At 47.2% G+C, this 23,043-nt stretch overlaps 1 protein-coding gene across 1 annotated transcript; it reads right to left on the minus strand.

Moving 5' to 3' along the window:
- Nucleotides 1-9,653: 9,653 nt before the first annotated feature.
- LOC135827123 (uncharacterized) lies at nucleotides 9,654-16,597 on the minus strand. Its single transcript, XM_065339648.1, has 4 exons — nucleotides 16,337-16,597; nucleotides 12,008-12,184; nucleotides 10,775-10,849; nucleotides 9,654-9,817 (listed from the first exon to the last, which is right to left on the minus strand). The coding sequence occupies exons 1-4, from the start codon at nucleotides 16,458-16,460 to the stop codon at nucleotides 9,654-9,656; spliced, it is 540 nt and encodes a 179-aa protein (XP_065195720.1). The 5' UTR covers nucleotides 16,461-16,597.
- Nucleotides 16,598-23,043: the final 6,446 nt, after the last annotated feature.

Raw genomic sequence — 23,043 nt, forward strand, 5'->3', positions numbered from 1 at the left:
TGGCCTGCACGAGTACGGGTACGCTTGCTGGTCCTTCCCGCTGTACTCTCCATTGTACGCTGGCTGTGCTGGTTGTGGGCAACTGCTGGAGGAGTCAGGGGAGAAGCACTTGCTGCGACAATGGCGGACTCCCTGAGGGCGACAACCTCTTCGTTCAGGCCTGCAATTTGCCTCGATAAATCATCGATCCTATTCTTTAGTCGTGTCTCGCGGTCTGCGGACTCCGTCGCAAATTTTGCCAGCGTCTTTACTACGTCTAAAATCGAAGACTCGATCCCGGGGAGGGAGCACAACAATTTTACCTCCGAATCCGTCAGCCCGCGAACGGCAGCTTTTGCTGGAGGCATGGCGGAGGTAGGCCAAAGCTATCCGATGTCTACCTAGTTTCCTACTACTACTACTATACCTAATGTTTGAAACCAGGCCGGCCTGATGCCGGTTTCCTGGCGAGAAACTGTGGGAGCCTCAGAGCGCGAAAACCTGCACCCTGCTCCAAAGTTTGAAAAATGTCACTTGTGCTATCAGTAGGCTCCATGGCAGAGGATGGAGTCTGAGAAGATCCAGACAACATGGCGAGAGCAGCAAAAACCAAAAACTACACACGTGGAAACTTCAGCGAAATCGAAAGCAGGCAGCAGAAAACAAAAAGTCACACCCGAAAAATATTTAAATATGCGCTCCCAAACAAGAAAGAGCCGAAAAGGTATTTTCGGAAAACCATGCACTTTCGCCACCATACTTGCAAAAGTTCGACTACTTTTTCGACTCCTGCCTCCACATTCCGAAAATAATTAACTACATTGGAAACCAGTCAAGTCCCGGGCACCGATTGTTTTTTTAAATACACCTAAAATTAGACGTTTTACGGTATTTCTCTTGCTCTCCCGATCTCTCATCCTTTCATGGCAGAGAGATCAATGCAAAGGTCGCCTATCTGTAGGTGGGTGGCAGTCTTCCCCAACATCAAAACTCACCTAAAGGCATGCAGTAGGGCATATTAAGGTAAGCCCGAAGATATTTGATGAGCGCAGAAGTGCGGTCTCGTCCACCTGCGCATTGGGGATTTGTGCAGCTTTCAAAATGTGGCCACAGGCATTTGAATGTCCCAGTCTCCCGTTCCAAATATATATTATGATAGCGATGACCTTGAGGATAACTTATGTAATTATTAATGAAGCCTGTCAGGAAGAAAGAAGAAGAAGAGTAGAAGTTTGAAATGCACTGCTTGAATAAGGATGCACTTAGAATCTCATCAGGGAGGGTGTTGTCTGGAAATTGGAGTGTTTGAGTTTTGTGCCCATGTGCGTTTGCGAGCTAAAGTTTCTTTGTTTAGCTTTTGGTCGAGCCAATAGCTTAGAGCTGTCTAATGCGAATAGACCTTTCGATTGCTCAATGCTGAACAACAATAGACACATTTTGCAATACAAAAAAATGTGAACGAAAATCGTTTTGCGAAGATGTTTCTATCAGTTGGATTACCACACGTCCGGATCTAGGTTACTAAGCATAGCGAGGACCCCTGGGCTGTCAAGCCCTCTCGTTTACATATTTCGATGGCCAATCCATCAATTGACATTGTAATTATAACATGAAAAAATGTAGGCACAATAGTGTGTTAAACCTGCACCGCATATCCGTCACTCATGCGGCCAACCACACCCGCGTATTGCTTGGCACTGGGGTCATGTCGCCAATCCTTCATCCAAGACCAGCACCGCAGAAAGAGCCGTCGATCCTTTCACCGGAACACGCCGCCCGTCCGAGAGGGTTATATCAATACGCCGAGCGGCGAGTGGTGTGCCCTCGACTGATATGTATGAGGCCGATGATGGGGACGCCACACCGTCAATCTCAACTGGCAAGAATGCGGCTGCCTCCGCACCTAAATCATCACCGCTTGAAATGTCAGGTGCAAAGCGAGGATCGTTCAGCTACTTGTGGATCAGTTGCTGTTCATGGCGTGTTGCCGTGCAACTTGTGCTACCGAAATCCCAGATACGCGCGTTTGGCCGCAAATCTCCCGCTTCTCGTGATCTGACCAAAAACGCTTCTTTCCTGCACCCACAGAGTGCCCCTAAGTGTCCACCATCGATAGTGGACACTTAGCACACCAAGCACTCTCTCGTTAGAGCACCTTAAGCGGACGCTTACCGTCAACGCCGAGGCTATGGGGCTGCACCTTGATGAGATCACAAAAGCCAAGTAAGTTATGCGATCGAGTCCACCAACTAAACCACATTTTGAACCATCAGACGTGCACAATCTGGCACAAAACTACCCATGGCCAGCAATCGAGGACATCTGAAAGAAGTAGTTGTTGTACTCCTCTTTAGTGATGAGTCTATCCTGTACGCTGCAAAAGACACAGGAAATGTGACTGGTGTCTTTACACTGGCCCCCAATATCCCAATCTTCTCCTGCAGGATCTGTTTAGCATTGACATACCGGTATGCAGCGGGTCGACATTGGCCTGGTTTGGCAGCTATCTGCCTGGGTGGGTGTAGCAGGATTGCATTGGCTCGTCATCCAGTCCGACATTAATTTTTTCTTGTAAGGGGCCGTCCGGGGTTACTGATTGTTTTTACAAAACAAAAAGTTTTTGTATTTTTCAGCCCCCACCCACCCACCCACCTTTTCTGCAGGTAAAACGAATTCCAATTAAATATTGACGTCAATTTTCGACACCCAGAAGTAACTGGGCATTCTCTAGGCATCTGCATTCAATAATTATTTTCGAAACGAAACTCTATCAAACCCACCCATCCCCAAACGAAAACTTTTCGTTTTGAAAATAATATTATTGGTAACCTTGGACGGCCCCTAACTGTGGAGTACCGGCAGGGTTTGAGAGGTTGCTCATGCTGTGAACACATCTCTACTGCCTCTCTAGTCCTGGAAGTGCCGTCTCGCAGCTTCCTTGCTCTACAGTCGTGCTTATTTCGCTTTGTTTCGTGGTGTAGCTCAAAACCTGCCCGAACAACTGTGAGCTCGCAACATGGTATGGACAAATTGCGCCACTGATGCTGGATGACTAAAGCCGGGATAGTCGAGTAAGTAAGTTTACTCCCTGGGCCATGGCAAGATATGTTCAGCGCGGGCTATTCCAACCTCCAAGTGCATAGTCACCGATCGATCCATGCGATGGTGGTTGACCTACAAAGAGCCAAGGTCTATGAGCTCGTACTACTAGTGGATGCTGTCTACATGCAGTCAACAAAATCAAAGTACCTCAGTATGCCCCAGAATAGGGCATGTGCATCTATAGCATGACACAACAGGGGTTCTGGCGGCACATGTGAAACAAGCAGTAGCGACTAGTGCCAGCTACCTATTAGAGGCTAGCCGCTACAGTCTGTCACTGGAGATAATTATTATGTTCACTGTTTGGACTGAGCACAATCAATGATGCCCAATCAATCTGCCCAATGTGTGTTCTGTTCCACCTAATTGTAACGTCCCATCGCATCAACCCTACTACATGCACATGTCGTCACTCTAGCATGACTTCTGTTATTATTATTTATTTTGATACGCACGATAAATAGAGCACAAGAAACGTTAACTTGACCGAACGATAAAAGCGACTGCAGATAGAGGAACACATCGAGGTACAGGTACCGGCATCAATACAGTATCAGAGAGAAACAAACAAAAATGAGAGGCACGCAGAAAAACTCTCGTAGCCCAAGTCTGAAAGGGGAAGTGGTTGATGAGGGATGAATGCACTGTCCACACTCATCTGCACTGTTCGTGGAAATGCGCACATAAATACAATAATATACAACACAGCATGCACAGAACCGAACAATATCATGTTTACACGTGCAAGCACAGACTTGAACGGCAGTACCAAAAGCCGATACAGACAATATCCCCATACACACAGACACACACGCGCACACAAACACAGACACACAACTTCCCATGTACGCGCCTGTGGCGAGAAAAGCACGCAAATCTACAAATGCACTGGATGTGAACCCATATATTTTCTCTTATAGCAACGATAGCGGATCTGATTCTGAATGAAACACACACACACACACACAATACAATAATGCCCATCCGCAGATGATTGCAGATCCTGAAAGGGCAGGCAGTGTTTCAGTCATGGGAAACAGAACTTCGAATTGCGAGTGAGGTATACACACACAAACACATCTGCGCGCGCGGGCACACACTAAAGTATTCAGAAAGAGAATCAACATTGTAGTATTCATTGGTTGGGGAATGGAAAGGAAAATAGAACATTGCAGTAGGTTATTGTTGTATGGACACTATGACACTATGAGCACAACAGAAAGATAAGCAACTTGCTTTGAAGAAAAGAAAGTTATTATTCCGTGGAACTCCGAAGGAAAGAACGTTCCAGAATGCTGCACTGGCAACAGGAAGCCTGCATGTGCATGGCCCCTGCAGTCTGTCCAATTGCCAGCCAAGCAGTGCTGGAAAGATTGTGCAGTACAGCATGTCACGTCGTATCGCAGCCTGGACAAATAGGCGCTGGGAAGTCCTAGTTATGTCCTACACCACGATGCACCAATCTGTTGAGCTATTTTCGCAACAACTTTGTCCTCTTGAGGCTCCCATGGGCTGAGCCAGTTGTTCAGGGCTACACCAAGGTGAACGGCAATGACCGCTGATGGCAATGCAATCCATGACACACAGTCACTAGGGCATCGTTAACATGGTGCTGAGGCTGAAACGATAAAGTCTGCCTTTGGGCTGGGTTGACAACGAGGCCGCTGTCTTGAAGCTGGTCAGTCAGCCTGGTCACCGCCATTGACGAACCAGTCGCCACCGTCAGCAGTGGCGGTAGGTTGTGACAAACCCTGCGCGTACTCCACCGTGAGTTACAAGAAAATTCCGGACTGGACGACAAGCAAACGCCAACCTGCTACATCCAACCAGGCAGATACTATTACGATAGCTGCCAAACCAGGTCAATGTCGACCCACTCCATAATGTCAATGTCAAACAATTCCTGCAGGAGAAGACTGGGGTGTTGGCGTCCAGTGTACAGACACCAGTCACATTTCCTGTGTCTTTTGCAGCATACAGGCTGAGACTCATCACTGTAGAGTCCACTACTGCATGAGTTTTATTTGTACAATACATGGCAGGCGTACACGGTGTGCCTCACAGGACTGCGAGATGCTACAGAAGACCAGGTTCAACCTTTCTGGACGGCCATTCACTGACGGTGGGCTACACGACGCTGGAGGAACTAGATTCCAGTGAAAACCCAAGATTCCTTTGCTCCTGGACGCTAAAGCTGGATTCACAGAAGATTTTCTTGCGATGCGACACGCGATGCGACGCGATCTGCGACGGATGCGTGCGATGCGAACTCGCGAAATACCATTCACAGAAGAAGTCAGTGATGCGACAACATCTTGCTGATTTGCCTACGTCACCATGATATTCGCGCGGTTTGATACAACTTGTACAAATTTATAGGCAACTCTTGAACCTTTGTACAACTTTGCTGTAGAAAAGGTCAAAATCGTACGCCAAATCGCTTGTCGCATCGCATCGCATCGCAAAAGTAGAGCCAAGTTCAACTTCGGCGATGGCCTGTGATGGCCCAGTTGCGGCAGTTGCGTGGAGTGCGACATGGCTGCGATTTGGGGTTTTCCCGGTTTCGCGCCTGTCGCATCGCGTGTCGCATCGCCAAAAAGCTTCTGTGAATCCCGCTATAGCTGTGTTGTGATATCTGCCAGGTACGCAGTAACTAGTATTTTCATCGCTATAGCGAGGACGATGCCGACTGGCAAACTCTCGCTCACAGCAATCGCCAGCCTATCAAAACCATCACTTGGCATCACCCAGAGGTATAGGAGAAAGCCAAAACAGCTCACAACAAACAAAAGCTAAGGATGATGGAAAGAGAGCATGTCAAAAAGAAGACGAACAGTATGAAGTTCAAAAGGTTTTGAACACTCGTTCCACCAACTATACCACTTTCAATAAATCGTGACGCCATTTTGTTTTAACACGCATATTGCGGGCTTCGAATTTTTTATGCACAAAGTGGTCACAGATTTGATGTGGTATACATGCTGGCCTAACGGTTTTGTGAAATCACACGTCTATATATTTTTAAATGCACTATAAGACAGTACAATATACTCATTGCTCAGTAATCGTATTTCCCGCTCCATCACCATAGCAACGAGATTCCATCACGTACAGAAGAGCGCATGCACCAGTGGATCTGGTTTCTCACTTATATATTATTGTATTCGACCTGAAGAGTAATGGAATGAAAGGTCGAAACAAATTATATGGCTTCTGTGCTTGGTGTGGTAATTCACTTCTATCCCTTTTGTCGTTCCCTTTCTCTGAGTGTTTTACTTCTTTCCTATTCAATGCAGTCGGCATTGCCTATAAGGATGGCACACACACACACACACACACACACACACACACACACACACACACACACACACACACACACACACACACACACACACACACACACACACACACACACGCGCACGCACACACACACACACACACACACACACACACACACACACACACACATTCATACGACTACGCACATGCGCACATACACACTCCTGCAAACTTGAACCCAAGCACACATGCGCACACGCGCGTGCACACACACACATTCGTACGATTACGCACATGCGCACATACACACTCCTTCAATCCTGTGCCCAAGCACACATGCGCATGCGCGCGGGCGCGCACACACACACACATTCATACGATTACGCACATGCGCACATACACATTCCTGCAATCCTGCACCCAAGCACACATGCGAATGCGCGCGCGCACACACACACACACACACATACACACATTCATACGATTACGCACATGCGCACATACACATTCCTGCAATCCTGCACCCAAGCACACATGCGCACACGCGCGTGCACACACATATACACACCTTCACGAGCGCACACTTTCACGCTCACTTTCGTATGCAATCACAGTAACAAATAAATTACGTCTTTTCGGAAGGCAGTCGGCATAGTTCATACGATGATTCTGTTTACACACTGGCCAAGGCTTGTGTTCATCCTCAGCTTGCGGACAATAAATACCGTATTTGTATGAACACTTCCAAGTTTCTCCTCCGGGGCAACGGAGAATGCCATCAATACTGGTGTTCTGAAAAGGATTAGCACTTTTACCAGGATCGCAGTCTGCAGTAGACAAGAGGATCGGAACAGAAAGAAACGATGAACAAAATGCCGGTGACATCATTTATTTTATTTACAAGTACTTCATTTATTTTCATTAGGATTCCCCAGAGGCCGTTTAGGCCTATCGAGGGGGTCTCCGTTATGTACAGTTAGAATGAGATTTTGATCATACAAAATGAGCAGAGAAGGAGAAATAACACGATGAATAGGACAAGTAATTATAATACAGGTCTACTCTCCATATAACGTAATCTCTGGGACCATGCGAAAAAAGTGATATCGAGAGTTGTGTTATGTAGAAAACCGTGTGTAAAATACAAGATATACCTCAACATGAAGGGTATTACAAGGCGGATTGCACCGTGCAAACATATACGCACTGTACCACCATCGACATCAGATCCCATGAATGCCACAGAATATATGCACAATAGGACTAAACTGGCTAGCTACGGCTACAGCTTGATTGTACCGCGCACGTGAATTTACGTTGTATCGAGAGAGCGCACGTTGGGGACCGCGCCGTAGGGTGCGTTATGTCGAGGTTTACGTTATGTAGGACTAAACTGGCCTAAACTGCCTAGCTACAGCTACCGCTTAGACGTACCATGCACGTGAATTTATTTTGCATCGAGAGTGCGCACGTCGGGGACCGCGCCGCAGCGTGCGTTATGTCCAGGTTTACCTTGCATAGGAGTACGTTGTGTGGAACAACAATTGTATGGGAGTGATGCTGTTTCGGCGCGGGATTTGATTTTTCTCGTACTAGCGAGGTTTACGTACGAGTGAGAGTTATTATGTCCTGAGCAGACCTGCACATTTAGATAATGCTGATCTGCCCTTGTCCAGGGGACCGACCAGTTAATCTGCCCTTGTCCAGAGTACCGACCAGTGATCTGCCCTTGTCCAGAGGACCGGCCAGTGATCTGCCCTTGTCCAGAGTACCGACCAGTGATCTGCCCTTGTCCAGAGGACCGACCTGTGATCTGCCCTTGTCCAGAGGACCGACCAGTGATCTGCCCTTGTCCAGAGGACCGACCAGTGATCTGCCCTTGTCCAGAGGACCGACCAGTGATCTGCCCTTGTCCAGAGGACCGGCCAGTGATCTGCCCTTGTCCAGAGGACCGACCAGTGATCTGCCCTTGTCCAGAGGACCGGCTAGTGATCTGCCCTTGTCCAGAGAACCGACCAGTGATCTGCCCTTGTCCAGAGGACCGACCAGTGATCTGCCCTTGTCCAGAGGACCGACCAGTGATCTGCCCTTGTCCAGAGGACCGGCCAGTGATCTGCCCTTGTCCAGGGGACCGACTAGTGATCTGCCCTTGTTCAGGGGACCGACCAGTGATCTGCCCTTGTCCAGGGGAACGACCAGTGATCTGCCCTTGTCCAGGGGACCGACCAGTGATCTGCCCTTGTCCAGAGGACCGACCAGTGATCTGCCCTTGTCCAGAGGACCGGCCAGTGATCTGCCCTTGTCCAGAAGACCGACCAGTGATCTGCCCTTGTCCAGAGGACCGGCCAGTGATCTGCCCTTGTCCAGAGGACCGGCCAGTGATCTGCCCTTGTCCAGAGGACCGACCAGTGATCTGCCCTTGTCCAGAGGACCGGCTAGTGATCTGCCCTTGTCCAGAGGACCGGCCAGTGATCTGCCCTTGTCCAGGGGACCGGCCAGTGATCTGCCCTTGTCCAGGGGACTGACCAGTGATCTGCCCTTGTCCAGGGGACCGACCAGTGATCTGCCCTTGTCCAGAGGATCGACCAGTGATCCCAGAGTCACTACAGTCAGATCTAGCTTAACCGGTCCTCGTTTATCCGGATCTCTCGTCATCCGGAAGAAAATCGTTGGTTACCAATTTACAGCATATGCCATGCAGATACATATACAGTATGTGTGTTCGATTTTCCGGTTTCCTCGCCTATCCGGATATTTTTTGTGGAAAACGAATGTGTGCGGTAATGCGAGGTCTGACTGTACTGTTAAAAAGAAAATCATCTTTAATGTATCGGGAGAACTTGAAATTCAAAGGATCAGCCGGAGAGGTGAACTGTCCGAAAAGAGAACAAAATACCAGGCCCACCAGGACTTTAACCCATGACCTTGCTTGTTATGAGCAATGCTCTAACAACTGAGCTATGGGACTAGAAGGTGCAGCCAGGTTTTGGACTCCAGTGATGATAGTCTAAAAGTGTTAAGGATTAAGACAACTTCAAAATTAAAAAGGATCAGTCGGGGAAGTGAACTGCCTGAAGAGAGAGAAACAAAACGGCAAACGCCAGCCCCACCACCAGGTCACCAGGACTCGAAACCCGGAATCTTGCCTCTCCTCAGCAATGCTCTGACCATCCTGTTAATCACTGAAATTTGTTTGGCCACTTCACTGAGGTCAGGGTGTGAAGGGTGTGATTCTTACGGTGATATCATTTCTAGGTGGTCCTTCAGTGCTTCCAAATTTCAACTTTCGGCTCTCAACAGCCAGTGAGCAAACTGGCCAAATGAGGCTCAGCGGTACTAGCGACAAACTTGGCCATTTCAAAATAATCTGAACCGTCCAACTCTCCACGCTGTGCTCTTGGCCAACACTCACGGCGTGGTGTTGTGAATGTGGGCCCACAGCGCAAATGAGGCTCGCCTGCAAATCAAGAGATCCCGGGCATGAGCGCCAAGCTTGCAGTGGGAACATGGGCTTTTCTTGGGAATGTGGCTGTGCATGTGCGTAGCACACTTCAGATCACAAACAACGATGTGTGCACGCCTGAGGTTGTTTCTGCTCTTGTTTGGACCATCACAGTTTGTGGCAATAGGCAATAGTTTCGAGCGCATGACGCACAGCATTAAAGTTCATAGCATGCTCCCAACGTTACTAAGTATAAGAGTACTGTGCATGCAGATCACGCTATTGTGCATGTTTCTCGACCGAAATTTAGCTTCATATGGAGAGGGTACAAGGACTCCTGTGAACCCCCCCCCCCCCCCCCCCCCCCGCCTCATGTGCTGATCCACATTTCAAACAAACTCCCGGAAAAGTCACACTTTTTGTCTGATCCACTTAGTTTCTGAAAACTCCATGGTTTCGCCCTCGAATGCCCCGGGGGTTTTTCTTCTTCAAAGTATGCACGGTGCGCACCCGCACTTCGAACTGTGCTCCGCACCTTTAAGACCTGACCAGCCTAGCCTGCACCATCTGCACTGGCAGGCGCGCTAGGCGTGCCCCGACTGATCGAAGTGCACTGCATGGTCGAACTGTGCTGTACAAAGAGTCTGTGCTGTCGAACCTTTTTTGGTGGGAAAGGCTCTTCTTCACTGTTTTTTTGGGCCATTTAGCGATTTTGAGAGAAATCAAGGGATTCTGCATGTCATGTCAAGGGATTGGGATTTTAGTGGTTGGTCAGTATTACACACTCATACAAACACATCAATCCACTCAAAAACACACACGCAGATACACACACACACACGCACAAAGGCACGTGCGCATGCAGACACACACAGACACACAGACACCCCCCCCCCCACACACACACACACACATACACATGTACACACACACACACACACACACAAAGACACATACGCACACTGGACTTACGTTGGTAATCAAGCTGATATCCATCTTCTTTTATTGGAGCGAGTTTGGTGCTTCTACTGATTTCATTCACATACTCTAAACAAGGTCGAGACACACACCAGGCACAGTTGATTCAACCATGGTTGAAAGTCAGGAAAAGACATCTGATACAGGAGAAAACAGCAGCATTAGCAATACGTCGAAGTATATTCTGATGCCACACAGTATTCTTGTATTCTGACATCACAGAGTGTTCTAGTATTCTGACATCACAGAGTGTTCTAGTATTCTGACTTCACAGAGTATTCTTGTATTCTGCTCGGACATCACAGAGTGTTCTAGTATTCTGACATCACAGAGTATTCTGGTATTCTGACATCACAGAGTGTTCTTGTATTCTGATATCACAGTCATGTCAAGAAAACCCCCAAGGAAGATGGCAGTCATATCTTCAGTGCTAAAAGGTGGGTTCCAATATCTGTCGGTGCAGAGCTCGTGCCAAATGAGCACGTAGCTGGCTGTTTTATCTGCACTTGCAAATTGGCTACTCTCAAGACGATCACATGTGGCATCAGGGGCGATGTCCCTCGTTTCTGGGATGCTAGCGTGGCTAAGCCATACTGCTCTAGGAACTCTTCGAAGGTGATGCAATGTTGGCTTGATGGAATTTTGTTCGCAGCTCGACCGTGTACCCTCTGGCGTGACTCGTTGTAGGCCATTATAGAATGCGATTTTCGACTATTTTTGATGGGCATGCCTGTTTGAGTTTCCCTTCAGAAACCTTCCAAGCGCCACGCACGATTGATTTACACCCAAAATTAGTAGGAACCTAGTTGCCGCGAATTTCGAACGAAATCGGAGAGATCGACTTCCATACATACTTTTGCAATCTCAGACATACTCAGAAGCACGGAATGCTTCGAGTTATGACACACTGTCCACCGGTGAAACTAGATCGCATACCGTCAAAACTACTTGTACAAGTTTATTGTTCTCAGAGATATTTTTGCCTTGAAACTTAAAACGTTCTTTCCTTTTTTTGTGTGCGTGTTTTTGGCCGTGACGCCGAGACCTCAGGTCGGCAGAGTCATCAATGTCGCACCATCACTCCTGCGTCTCGGTGCAGCTCCGGGTCATAAGTTGTCACTTCTGCCCTAGTCTCCGTACCGTTGCCTTTCCTTATTCTTTCGAGCTGGTTATGTGAACAGAGTAAAAAATAATAATAAGAAGAAGAATAGGAATATGATAACTTACTGTAGCAACCAGCAGTGTTCTGCCAGATACCCTTATATGGCTTGGCGGGTATGCTCTCACGCAATGATGTCCGGTAGCCATCTAGACACTTCACATGACTGCTCTCCTCAATGTAGTTGACACCTTCGTCTCGGCGAATGCCGCGGCTGGAGACTGCGCCACCTGGCAGACGTGCTCCTGGTATTCACAAATCGCAACACAAAGGAATATATAGGAAGAGTTGATCAGAACTATTTCAAAACTGGTACCCAAAATATTAGGCATTGAGATACAAACCGCGCATGAAATCCTTTTGACAATTATCCCAAAAGTAAATGAAATGAATAACAGGGGTGAGGGTGGGATTCCAGTGAGTCGCAATGTGGTATCCTGCATTGCACGGCTACACTGTTTTTCTTAATAATAATAATAATAATATTAACTGGTTTGAGGGAAAGAGACAAACGGGAAAAGTCTGAAGAAAAAATTGACTGTCACCACCAGGACTCGAACCAGGGACCCTCGCTTGTAGCCAGCGATGCTCTAACCACTGGGCTATGGTGTAGTCGTCATCCCAGCAGAGACCGTTCAACGTTTTCTTCAGACTTCGTAACTCACACTTCCTGTGAATCCACACAGGCGGGTGGGACGCAGCCCTCACTGTAACCCACACACTTCACGTACAAACTAGCACGCGGGGAGCCCCAAGTCATATATTAACTGGTTTGAGGGAAAGAGACAAACGGGAAAAGTCTGAAGAAAAAATTGACTGTCACCACCAGGACTCGAACCAGGGACCCTCGCTTGTAGCCAGCGATGCTCTAACCACTGGGCTATGGTGTAGTCGTCATCCCAGCAGAGACCGTTCAACTTTTTCTTCAGACTTCGTCACTCACACTTCCTGTGAATCCACACAGGCGGGTGGGACGCAGCCCTCACTGTAACCCACACACTTCACGTACAAACTAGCACGCGGGGAGCCCCAAGTCATAAAATATTAACTGGTTTGAGGGAAAGAGACAAACGGGAAAAGTCTGAAGAAAAAATTGACTGTCACCACCAGGACTCGAACCAGGGACCCTCGCTTGTAGCCAGCGATGCTCTAACCGCTGGGCTATGGTGTAGTCGTCATCCCAGCAGAGACCGTTCAACGTTTTCTTCAGACTTCGTAACTCACACTTCCTGTGAATCCACACAGGCGGGTGGGACGCAGCCCTCACTGTAACCCACACACATCACGTACAAACTAGCACGCGGGGAGCCCCAAGTCATAAAATATTAACTGGTTTGAGGGAAAGAGACAAACGGGAAAAGTCTGAAGAAAAAATTGACTGTCACCACCAGGACTCGAACCAGGGACCCTCGCTTGTAGCCAGCGATGCTCTAACCGCTGGGCTATGGTGTAGTCGTCATCCCAGCAGAGACCGTTCAACGTTTTCTTCAGACTTCCTAACTCAATAATAATAATAATATTAACTGGTTTGAGGGAAAGAGACAAACGGGAAAAGTCTGAAGAAAAAATTGACTGTCACCACCAGGACTTGAACCAGGGACCCTCGCTTGTAGCCAGCGATGCTCTAACCACTGAGCTATGGTGTAGTCGTCATCCCAGCAGAGACCGTTCAACGTTTTCTTCAGACTTCGTAACTCACACTTCCTGTGAATCCACACAGGCGGGTGGGACGCAGCCCTCACTGTAACCCACACACTTCACGTACAAACTAGCACGCGGGGAGCCCCAAGTCATAAAATATTAACTGGTTTGAGGGAAAGAGACAAACGGGAAAAGTCTGAAGAAAAAATTGACTGTCACCACCAGGACTCGAACCAGGGACCCTCGCTTGTAGCCAGCGATGCTCTAACCACTGAGCTATGGTGTAGTCGTCGTCCCAGCAGAGACCGTTCAACGTTTTCTTCAGACTTCGTAACTCACACTTCCTGTGAATCCACACAGGCGGGTGGGACGCAGCCCTCACTGTAACCCACACACTTCACGTACAAACTAGCACGCGGGGAGCCCCAAGTCATAAAATATTAACTGGTTTGAGGGAAAGAGACAAACGGGAAAATGATAATAGTTACAGTTCGCATGTCACTCATGGAAGGATCCATGGGCTTAACGCATCTGTCAACAAAATCCAGGCAGAAGAGCCAACAAAAGGCATCTCATTATTGTTAGAACGTATTGCAGTAAGAACAACTATGCAAGCGCAGCACATTTTTCCACAAGCATCAGCCATTTTTTCTTGTCTAGAGCCAGTTCAAAACAGTCAGAAATATCAATATTGGCGTGCTTTAGATCATTTTTAATATTGTCAATCCATCTGAGATGGGGTCGGCCACGTGGGCGCTTGATGTCCCGGGTATTAATTGCCATCTCCAGTGCTTAGTAGGACGCCGAGTTACTTCCTTCGCGAACAACATGGCCCAGCCAGAGCAGCCGACGTCTGCGACAGGTAGTGCTGACTGGGCCTTGCCGCGTTGATGCGTACACCTATTTTTCTTCCTCTTTTTATTTACTGAATACCACAGAACCATCAGATACTGCACCACGGGGGGGGGGGGGGGGAGGCGGTGGCATATTGGAGGGAAGTGGAGGGAATAATGTGCGCAATGTATTGTAGGATTGACGCGATACTCACCTAGCACTTTTCTCTTGTCTAGCAACGCCTCCCTAGCCTTCCTGGCCTTCCAAACCTCTGTTTGGTAACCCTGGGCTTGACTGCATGTTTTCACAGTAAACTTTCCATAACTTATGAGAAGTGACTTGTGGACTGCAGGGAAGAATTTACTGCCATGTTTTTGCATATAACAGTTTTTTCTATGCAAAATCTCAATTGTGGCGTAAGCTACAAAAAGCATGGATAGGATGTACATGTATGTATGGCAGTTTTCTGCGTGTCACTGTCATTTTTGAGTAGCAGTAGATCGATTTTGCGTAGCAAACTGCGATGCGATACCGGATAAATTCATCCCTGGACTGGATGTGTAAAATTGTGGGAATGCTTCCGAGCCTTCTTTCGTTTGGATATTATGATCAGCTTTAAAAAAAAGCAATACAGTCAGCCCTTTCTTTAACCTTACACATCCGCTTTCCACAAAAATATCCGGTTAGGCGAAGGAACCGGATAACCGAACACTTGTTATGTTGGATGCACTACGTATGCTGTAAATCTGTACCTAGATATTTTCTTCTGGATGGCGGGATCCAGATATAAGAGGACCGGATAAGCGAGGTCTGACTGTAATAAGAATGCCACAGCTTTACGTACTGACTTGGCAGGTGCGTGGCCCGAATGAGACATGTTGGGGGGGGGGGAGGCACGTGCCCCCCCCCCCCTAAAAATTTCCACCTAGGTTTAGCATGCACATAATGACCATGGATGATATGCACCAGCCATCCTACACATATGCAGCCATGCATCCCCTTAAGGCCGGGGTCACACCGAGCCCGATTCAGCCGTTCAGCCAAATAAAGCGCTTTTTTCGGCTGAGGTTTCCATGGAAACGGCTGAAAATCGGGGCACCAGACACTTCTAGCTTTCAGCCCTTTTGGAAGCGCTGAAAAGCTGAAAGTGGCTGCATAATTTTGGCTGAAGGGCAAATGTGCAAGAGGAGTTGAAGAACTTGAGTTGACATTTGTTGTAGTCAGGTAGTTTCTTTTTCTCTTGTATTGTACCGTAGTTGTGTGAAGTGTTTGAGGGTTTTCGTTGTCAGCCATGGATAGTTGGATCGTGGGACTGGAGCACCAATTGGTCGAGCTGTGGTATGAAGCAAAACCGCGGTATCAGACGACAATGAAAAAGGATACGAGCAAACGCGCCTGGATCTTAGAAAAACTGAAAAAGTTTGCTGCGAATGAAGGGAGGGCCTCCTCAGTATCGTCTTCATCAACAAATTCGAAAACGTGTCGCTTCGTCCGGCAACAAAGCCTGGTATTTTTCATCATCGGCAAAGTAAGGTGATTCTCAGGGGAAATTATTTGGATCACCACCATTGCACATAATAAAATACAGATAGCGATGCCCGCATCAGCCAGTTTTGGTGTGACCGTCAGCTGGCTAGTCGCAAGCCACTTTCGGCGCAAGCCAAAAACGGCTGAACTTGGTGAGACCGCGGCCTAAAACCCCACCTGATAAACTATTGTATATATTGTACACATAGTCTAGCCCTGGGTCTCGCTTTTGCTCCTTTCGAAAGCTTAGGTACACAGATAATTATTATACGCTTGTCCGCGTTGACATCTCCAAGCAAGCTTGGCTAGTCTTCACGTAAGCCAAGTGGACAAAAGAAATGAGGAACGAGCGAGGCCAATGAGGTGAACACACGCATATTATAGCCTCCACTTACCAACGCAAATTGATGAAAACAGCGCTCTGTCTCTTTCTTTCCCATGCCGTGTGAACCAGAGAGGGATTTGGTCAAATGTTGCGGCAAGCTCTCTGCATTCACCAGTGCCAGTCTTCATTTCCATCAATACGCTATTCCATAGTGCCTCGCTTGGCAGGAAAAACCCGACGTTCTTGCGGCATGCATCCAGGGCATTGTCGTACGTTAGCTTTTCGAAAGTCTTGGTGTGCACAAGAACTTTCCAATCTCCGCACAAAGTTTCGGACTTGCGAGTAGTCTTTCCTGGGTTACAAGAAAGGTGGAAACACGCGCACACACACACACACACACACACACACACACACACACACACGCACACACTCACACACAAAACCTTGTAAAAAGGGGGAGGTGAATTTTCAAAATAACCAATTGAGACGCAGTGCTTCTGAAAACTAGTGCTTTCATCATGTGGAGCAACTGAAATCAAATAGAGACTGAAATCAAATAGAAATGTCATGAATGTGAAGTGTAGCATCACCACATGCTCTCATTTTCAGTCTTGAGTTATGAAAAAAAATTCCTCTTCTCAGATCAAGTCCACTTTAGAAACACAGAGTTTCACACAACATATACTCTACCGTGCAAACAGTTCTGCCTCCGAAGGCATGTTACAACTCTTCTTTGTTTACCCGACCTCAACCCCACACACCAAAATTATTATCTTTCTCAGCCAAGTTTTCTCTCTTCTTTTGCCACGACAATTCGAGAGAGGCTGATTGTGAGTGCAGAAATGGAGGAAAGGAGTACCATATTAACAGTGAGATAGTATGTGCTTCAGCGCTAGCTATGGCACCATGCACATAAACTCACACACATCATGGCAAGTGCCCGTGTGACATTTGGGCCCTCTTTGACCATGTGCAAATTTATTGACCTCACTGTGCGGCTTGCACCCGGTGACTCCTGCACACATATTCTTTCTCCTAATGATTGATTGAAGTAGGAAAATAGATAAAATTCCTTTCTCCATTGTAAAGAAACAGGGGGTTAGTCAACTGACAACCACTCTATTCAGTTTTTTATTCCCACTGAACGCATGTGCTGGATGAAAATCTATTTACTGTAAATATACAAAATTTCGGCACTTCGCGATTTTTGACATTTCGGCGGCGATTTATTTTCGGCGTGGGGTAGAGGGCATGGTATAGTGCGACAGATGCTGTGAAAAATTTCATCGGCGTTTTAATTTAGGCGTTTTGGGTCGGTGCCGAATATAGCCGAAATTAAATAGCTGCCGAAAATTTGTATATTTACAGTATATCACTTTCGTTGTCCATAATGTTCTGGTAGTACTAAAATGCAATGAACAGCAGATTCAAGTTCGTTTGCTCGTTTTAATTGTTTTTTCTATTTTCGTCACCCGTTTTATATCTCAAACTTCCTCCGCGTCATCGAAATTGTCGCAGTTTGACTTTTGATATAAAACGGGGTATTTACTCACCAGCACTCGTACCAGAGGCAAGGAATCGGACATACGCGATAATCATCAGTATAGGGTGACGGCAAAGTTCTATTTTCTGTTATTGGAAGCTGGAATTTTTGTACTAGACGCAATTTCTTCGCTGATGTCGCTGCGATGGTAATTTCGACTCGCTGAGATCAGTCAGGCGTTGCAGCCTGCACATTTCTCGTGCTTATGGCCATTCACTCAAGCCTCATTACTGTTTTACCTTAGCTGGGTGAGAATGACTTCGTGGAACAAGTAGCAGTGCTTGGAGAAACATCGAGGGGTCAGCAAACTAAATGCCTGCAACAGCGATAAAATTTGTCGCTCTGGCTGAGACACTCAGTACATGATTGTACCTGCAAGAGCCGTGTAGACTCTACACGTAGCGCTAGTGGTGCACGCGCAGGTGCCGTACCATGGTATACCAGTGATGCTGAAAAAGAGGGCGCGCTGGACGTGATAGTACACTTACCTGCATGAGCTGTGACCACACAGCTAAAATAAATGGGCATGCCACGGCTAAAAAAAGTTCATTTCAAGATCGAGGTGATTCCGCCGACGGTAATCAATCGACCTCGCAACGATCGTGTATTCTTACTAGGCTTCCTTGGTGGTGAAGTAGAAATCATCCAGAGCTAGCAGACGACAAGCATAGCAGCTCTTGTCCTGTGGAGAAAGTCAAAGTGTTTGAGATGAGGCGTGACCAACTTTCAACCTTCCTTGAAATATTCCGGAACGATATTTTTGCGTCCATTGACATCAGCGACGACGAGGACTTCATCTCTGCATGAAAACTCTCAGTCCAACAGTCCTGGAACGTTACTCTAGTCTTCAGACTATCATACTGTGTAATAAGTTTTGAATGGCTTAGCTTATGGAGTTGTCAGTAACAAGTGACAAGTCACTAGTCAAACTGCGACAATTTCGATGACACGGAGGAAGTATGTTTTTTTATATCGCCATCAATATCCTGTTTGGCTGTTGTCGCTTCGGCTTATGTGAAAGCTATACATGCTGTGTATATCTACATTGCATTGATGCCAACGCGGAGAAACTTCTAATATGTACTATGATTCGCATGTGTCAAAGCTCTGGCATTTCATGTGTCAAACAAGAGAGGTGCCATTCGCCACCTTGTTACTGGACAGTTCTCCCCCGTTTGGTTCTAGCGAATTCAAATAAAGAAAACCACAGCAACAACAACGCTTTGTGGTGCGGCCATTGCATCCTATGAGCAAACTTACTGCCGCAAAGCAATGCTGGCGGTTGTTCATTGCAGAGCAGGTACCAGTCATGCCTCCGTAGTACATAGGATCTCTCGTACCTCAATCTACCAACTCGACTATGGCCACCACAGGAGCATTCCCGCTCTCCAGTATACAGTGACCATGTTCGCTGCAGACACCAACAGAAACAAGATTCAAAGAATAGGGTTTTCGGGTCAGCAGTTCCAAGGCAAAGACATTAGAAGTTCCTTTGGTCCTTCTTTCCTCGAAACCTCCCGCATTTCAAATCTTTATTCTCGCGTTAGCCAGTGCCCAATAACAGATGATAGAGTAAGAGAGGAGAAATAGTGAGGAAGAATTGGGTGGGCAGGTATTTTTTTAGGACAATTGTTTCCCTACCATCATTTAACGTTGATATGGATATCCACCTTAGGCTGTTGGATGCTTGTCCAGTGGGTGTAAAATCTTGATATGGATATCCATATTTGGCTGTTGGATGCTAGCCGAGCTGGTGTAAAATACATGGCCTTTGGATGAGTGCCGGCGGATAAAAAACTAAGGCATTCACTCTCGATTGTAAACTCTTGATTGTAAATCACACAATCTTCTTTGCAATTGAAGCGTACTGTATTAAAAGGTGTGACTTATATTCTTGTCAAAAATGGAATATTCGAACCCTACATGGCTAGGAACTACTCCATATTTCCGATATATGTACCCAGTATTACCTTGCCTATTAACTATCCAAACATGAACTCACAGCTTTAGAATATATTTCGTCAAAATTCCTGAATATTCACAGATTTGGGATCGTGCTTTTTGGGCACAGCTCAAGCGAAATGCGAAAAAAAAGCATCTGGGGACACTAGGAAAAGTTGCAATACGCGCATTTAGCGAGGCCCTTGTTTCAGTTGTGATTTCCAAAATGTTTCATGTTACTCCTCAATCATGTGCGCCCATTGCTTTGATAACTCAGCTACCCACATGGAAAGTCCCAGCTCGATGCGGCGAAACATTGCAGGGCTGTGCACGAAGAAATCATCCAACCCCTGTGGTCGAAACTTGCACGTATTACTACAAGGGGCAAAGGGGTTTAAAGGGGAAGTTAAGGCAAAAATTAAAATTTCACCAGTTGTAGTCTTCGGGGTGCTGAGTCGAATGGTTTTGGTCCGAGAAAGCTGAGACGCTCCCTTCCTACTTGAATCCCAATCGAACTCGCGCACTTCCACCGAAACTGGGTGACTGCGCCCTACTAGATGGGGATTTGTATGCAAAATGTCACTAAAAGCGCCGTTTCGTTCTTATAAAAGCACGGATGACCGCGATTGGCCCATATGTTGTAGTCTTTTGGACGCTGAGTCGACTGGTTTTGGTCCGAAAAGGCTGCGATGCAGCGTTCCTCCTTTATTCCCAATCGAACATGGTTGAACAAGTGGTCACGTGCTCCTGGGTGCCCAAATCACCTGGTCACCACGCCAGCAGGCGACAACTTTCACACCAAGGTTCAACTCGAGTGACAGGACTGCACCCAAAAAAGGTCAAACAGGCTAGTAAGTTGTACCCTGCAGTCACGGTGACCAGCTGACTGGTGTACGCAGGAGCACGTGACCACTTGTTCAACCATGTTCGATTGGGAATAAAGGAGGAACGCTGCATCGCAGCCTTTTCGGAACAAAACCAGTCGACTCAGCGTCCAAAAGACTACAACATATGGGCCAATCGCGGTCATCCGTGCTTTTATAAGAACGAAACGGCGCTTTTAGTGACATTTTGCATACAAATCCCCATCTAGTAGGGCGCAGTCACCCAGTTTCGGAGGAAGTGCGCGAGTTCGATTGGGATTCAAGTAGGAAGGGAGCGTCTCAGCTTTCTCGGACCAAGACTATTCGACTCAGCACCCCGAAGACTACAACTGGTGAAATTTTAATTTTTGCCTTAACTTCCCCTTTAATTTCGTAAGGGTCAATTGACCCCAACTAATACGGATATTGTGTAAGCTTTATTGTTAATTGAAACCATTGTCGGACACTCTTCTCCAAATATAAACCTACCGAACTGCCGAAGATGCCATGTAGAAATGAAATATGACGAAGAGGCGTGTTCTGTAATTCTGTCCATATTGGCTCTAGATCAGCCACTTTGATGTGCTCGGTACCTTTGGGGCAGACATGCGTGGTTTTATATTGCAGGGAAGAAAGAGCATTCGGAGCAATAACCAGATCCATCTCATTAAAGTGGTAAGTTGAATTAGCATGGTAATCTGAATCTGAAAAGTCAAGGAAATCAAGAACAGACGCATGAGCAGTGCGCGCGCACACACACACACACATACACACACACACACACACCTCCTTGACGGTAAGCGGGGTTATCTTATGTCGCTGCTGAGTCATGTTGTGTTGAATAAATAAGTATGCTCAGTGCCCTAGTCGCATACGTTATTGTCATTGCTGACCTTCAACATTTATTGGGAATATCGTCCCCCGCTGGTCGTACCCCCCCCCCCCCCTCCTCGTCCTGGCAAGAAGGCTATGTACACCGTACATACATCCGGGTGTATGTGCCTGTGTGTTCACTTGTGTTGGTGTAGGTGTGTGTCTGTGTCTGTGTGCGTGTTTTTTCTGTGCGTGTTTTTTCTGTGTGTGTATGTGTGTCTGTGGGGGGGGGGGGTGTTTGGGTGTGGGGGTACATGTGTGTGTGTGCATGTGTGTATGTGTGTGTGTGTGTGTGTGTGTGTGTGTGTGTGTATGTGTGTGTGTGTGTGTGTGTGTGTGTGTGTGTGTGTGTGTGTGAGTGTGTGTGTGTGTGTGTGTGTGTGTGTGTGTGTGTGTGTGTGTGTGTGTGTGTGTGTGCGTGCGTGTGCATATGTGTGTGTATGTGTATGCATATGTGTTTGTATGTGTTTGTATGTGTGTGTATGTGTGCATATGTGTGTATATGTGTGCGTATGTGTGCGTATGTGTGTGTATGTGTGTGTAGCTACTTCTTATCAGGACATGTTACTGACCACTACTTACCATGTTCAAGAGAGCAGATAACGTAGTTGAGCGCCTGGTCCTTGTGCTGTATATTGTATGCAACACCAGTAGTGGACAGCATATTGCCATGCCCGTCATCAATCAAGAGCCAGGCAGACTTTGATCTATCATTTGTGGATGGAAAGCTAGATAAGATACAGTCCCATTCCAGCCTGTCTGGTAGCCGTCCATTCACTCTAAAACAGTGTGTTGCCGCATCTCGATATGTCATCCTCTTCGGAAAAGATTTCAGAACCCGTGTAGAAGTTGGACAAAACTTCTCACCTGTACCCCAATGAAGAACAAACGCAGAGTACACGTGTGCGTATCCACGCATACAGGGCCCACCATGCACACACACACACACACACACACACACACACACACACACACACACACACACACACACACACACACACACACACACACACACACACACACACACACACACACACACACACACACACACACACACACACACACACACACACACACACACACACACACACACACACACACACACACACACACACACACACACACACACACACACACACACACACACACACACACACACACACACACACACACACACACACACACACACACACACACACACACACACACACACACACACACACACACACACACACACACACACACACACACACACACACACACACACACACACACACACACACACACACACACACACACACACACACACACACACACACACACACACACACACACACACACACACACACACACACACACACACACACACACACACACACACACACACACACACACACACACACACACACACACACACACACACACACACACACACACACACACACACACACACACACACACACACACACACACACACACACACACACACACACACACACACACACACACACACACACACACACACACACACACACACACACACACACACACACACAC

Source organism: Sycon ciliatum, chromosome 11, assembly GCF_964019385.1.
Source record: "Sycon ciliatum chromosome 11, ocSycCili1.1, whole genome shotgun sequence".
Classification (NCBI taxonomy): Eukaryota; Metazoa; Porifera; class Calcarea; order Leucosolenida; family Sycettidae; genus Sycon; species Sycon ciliatum.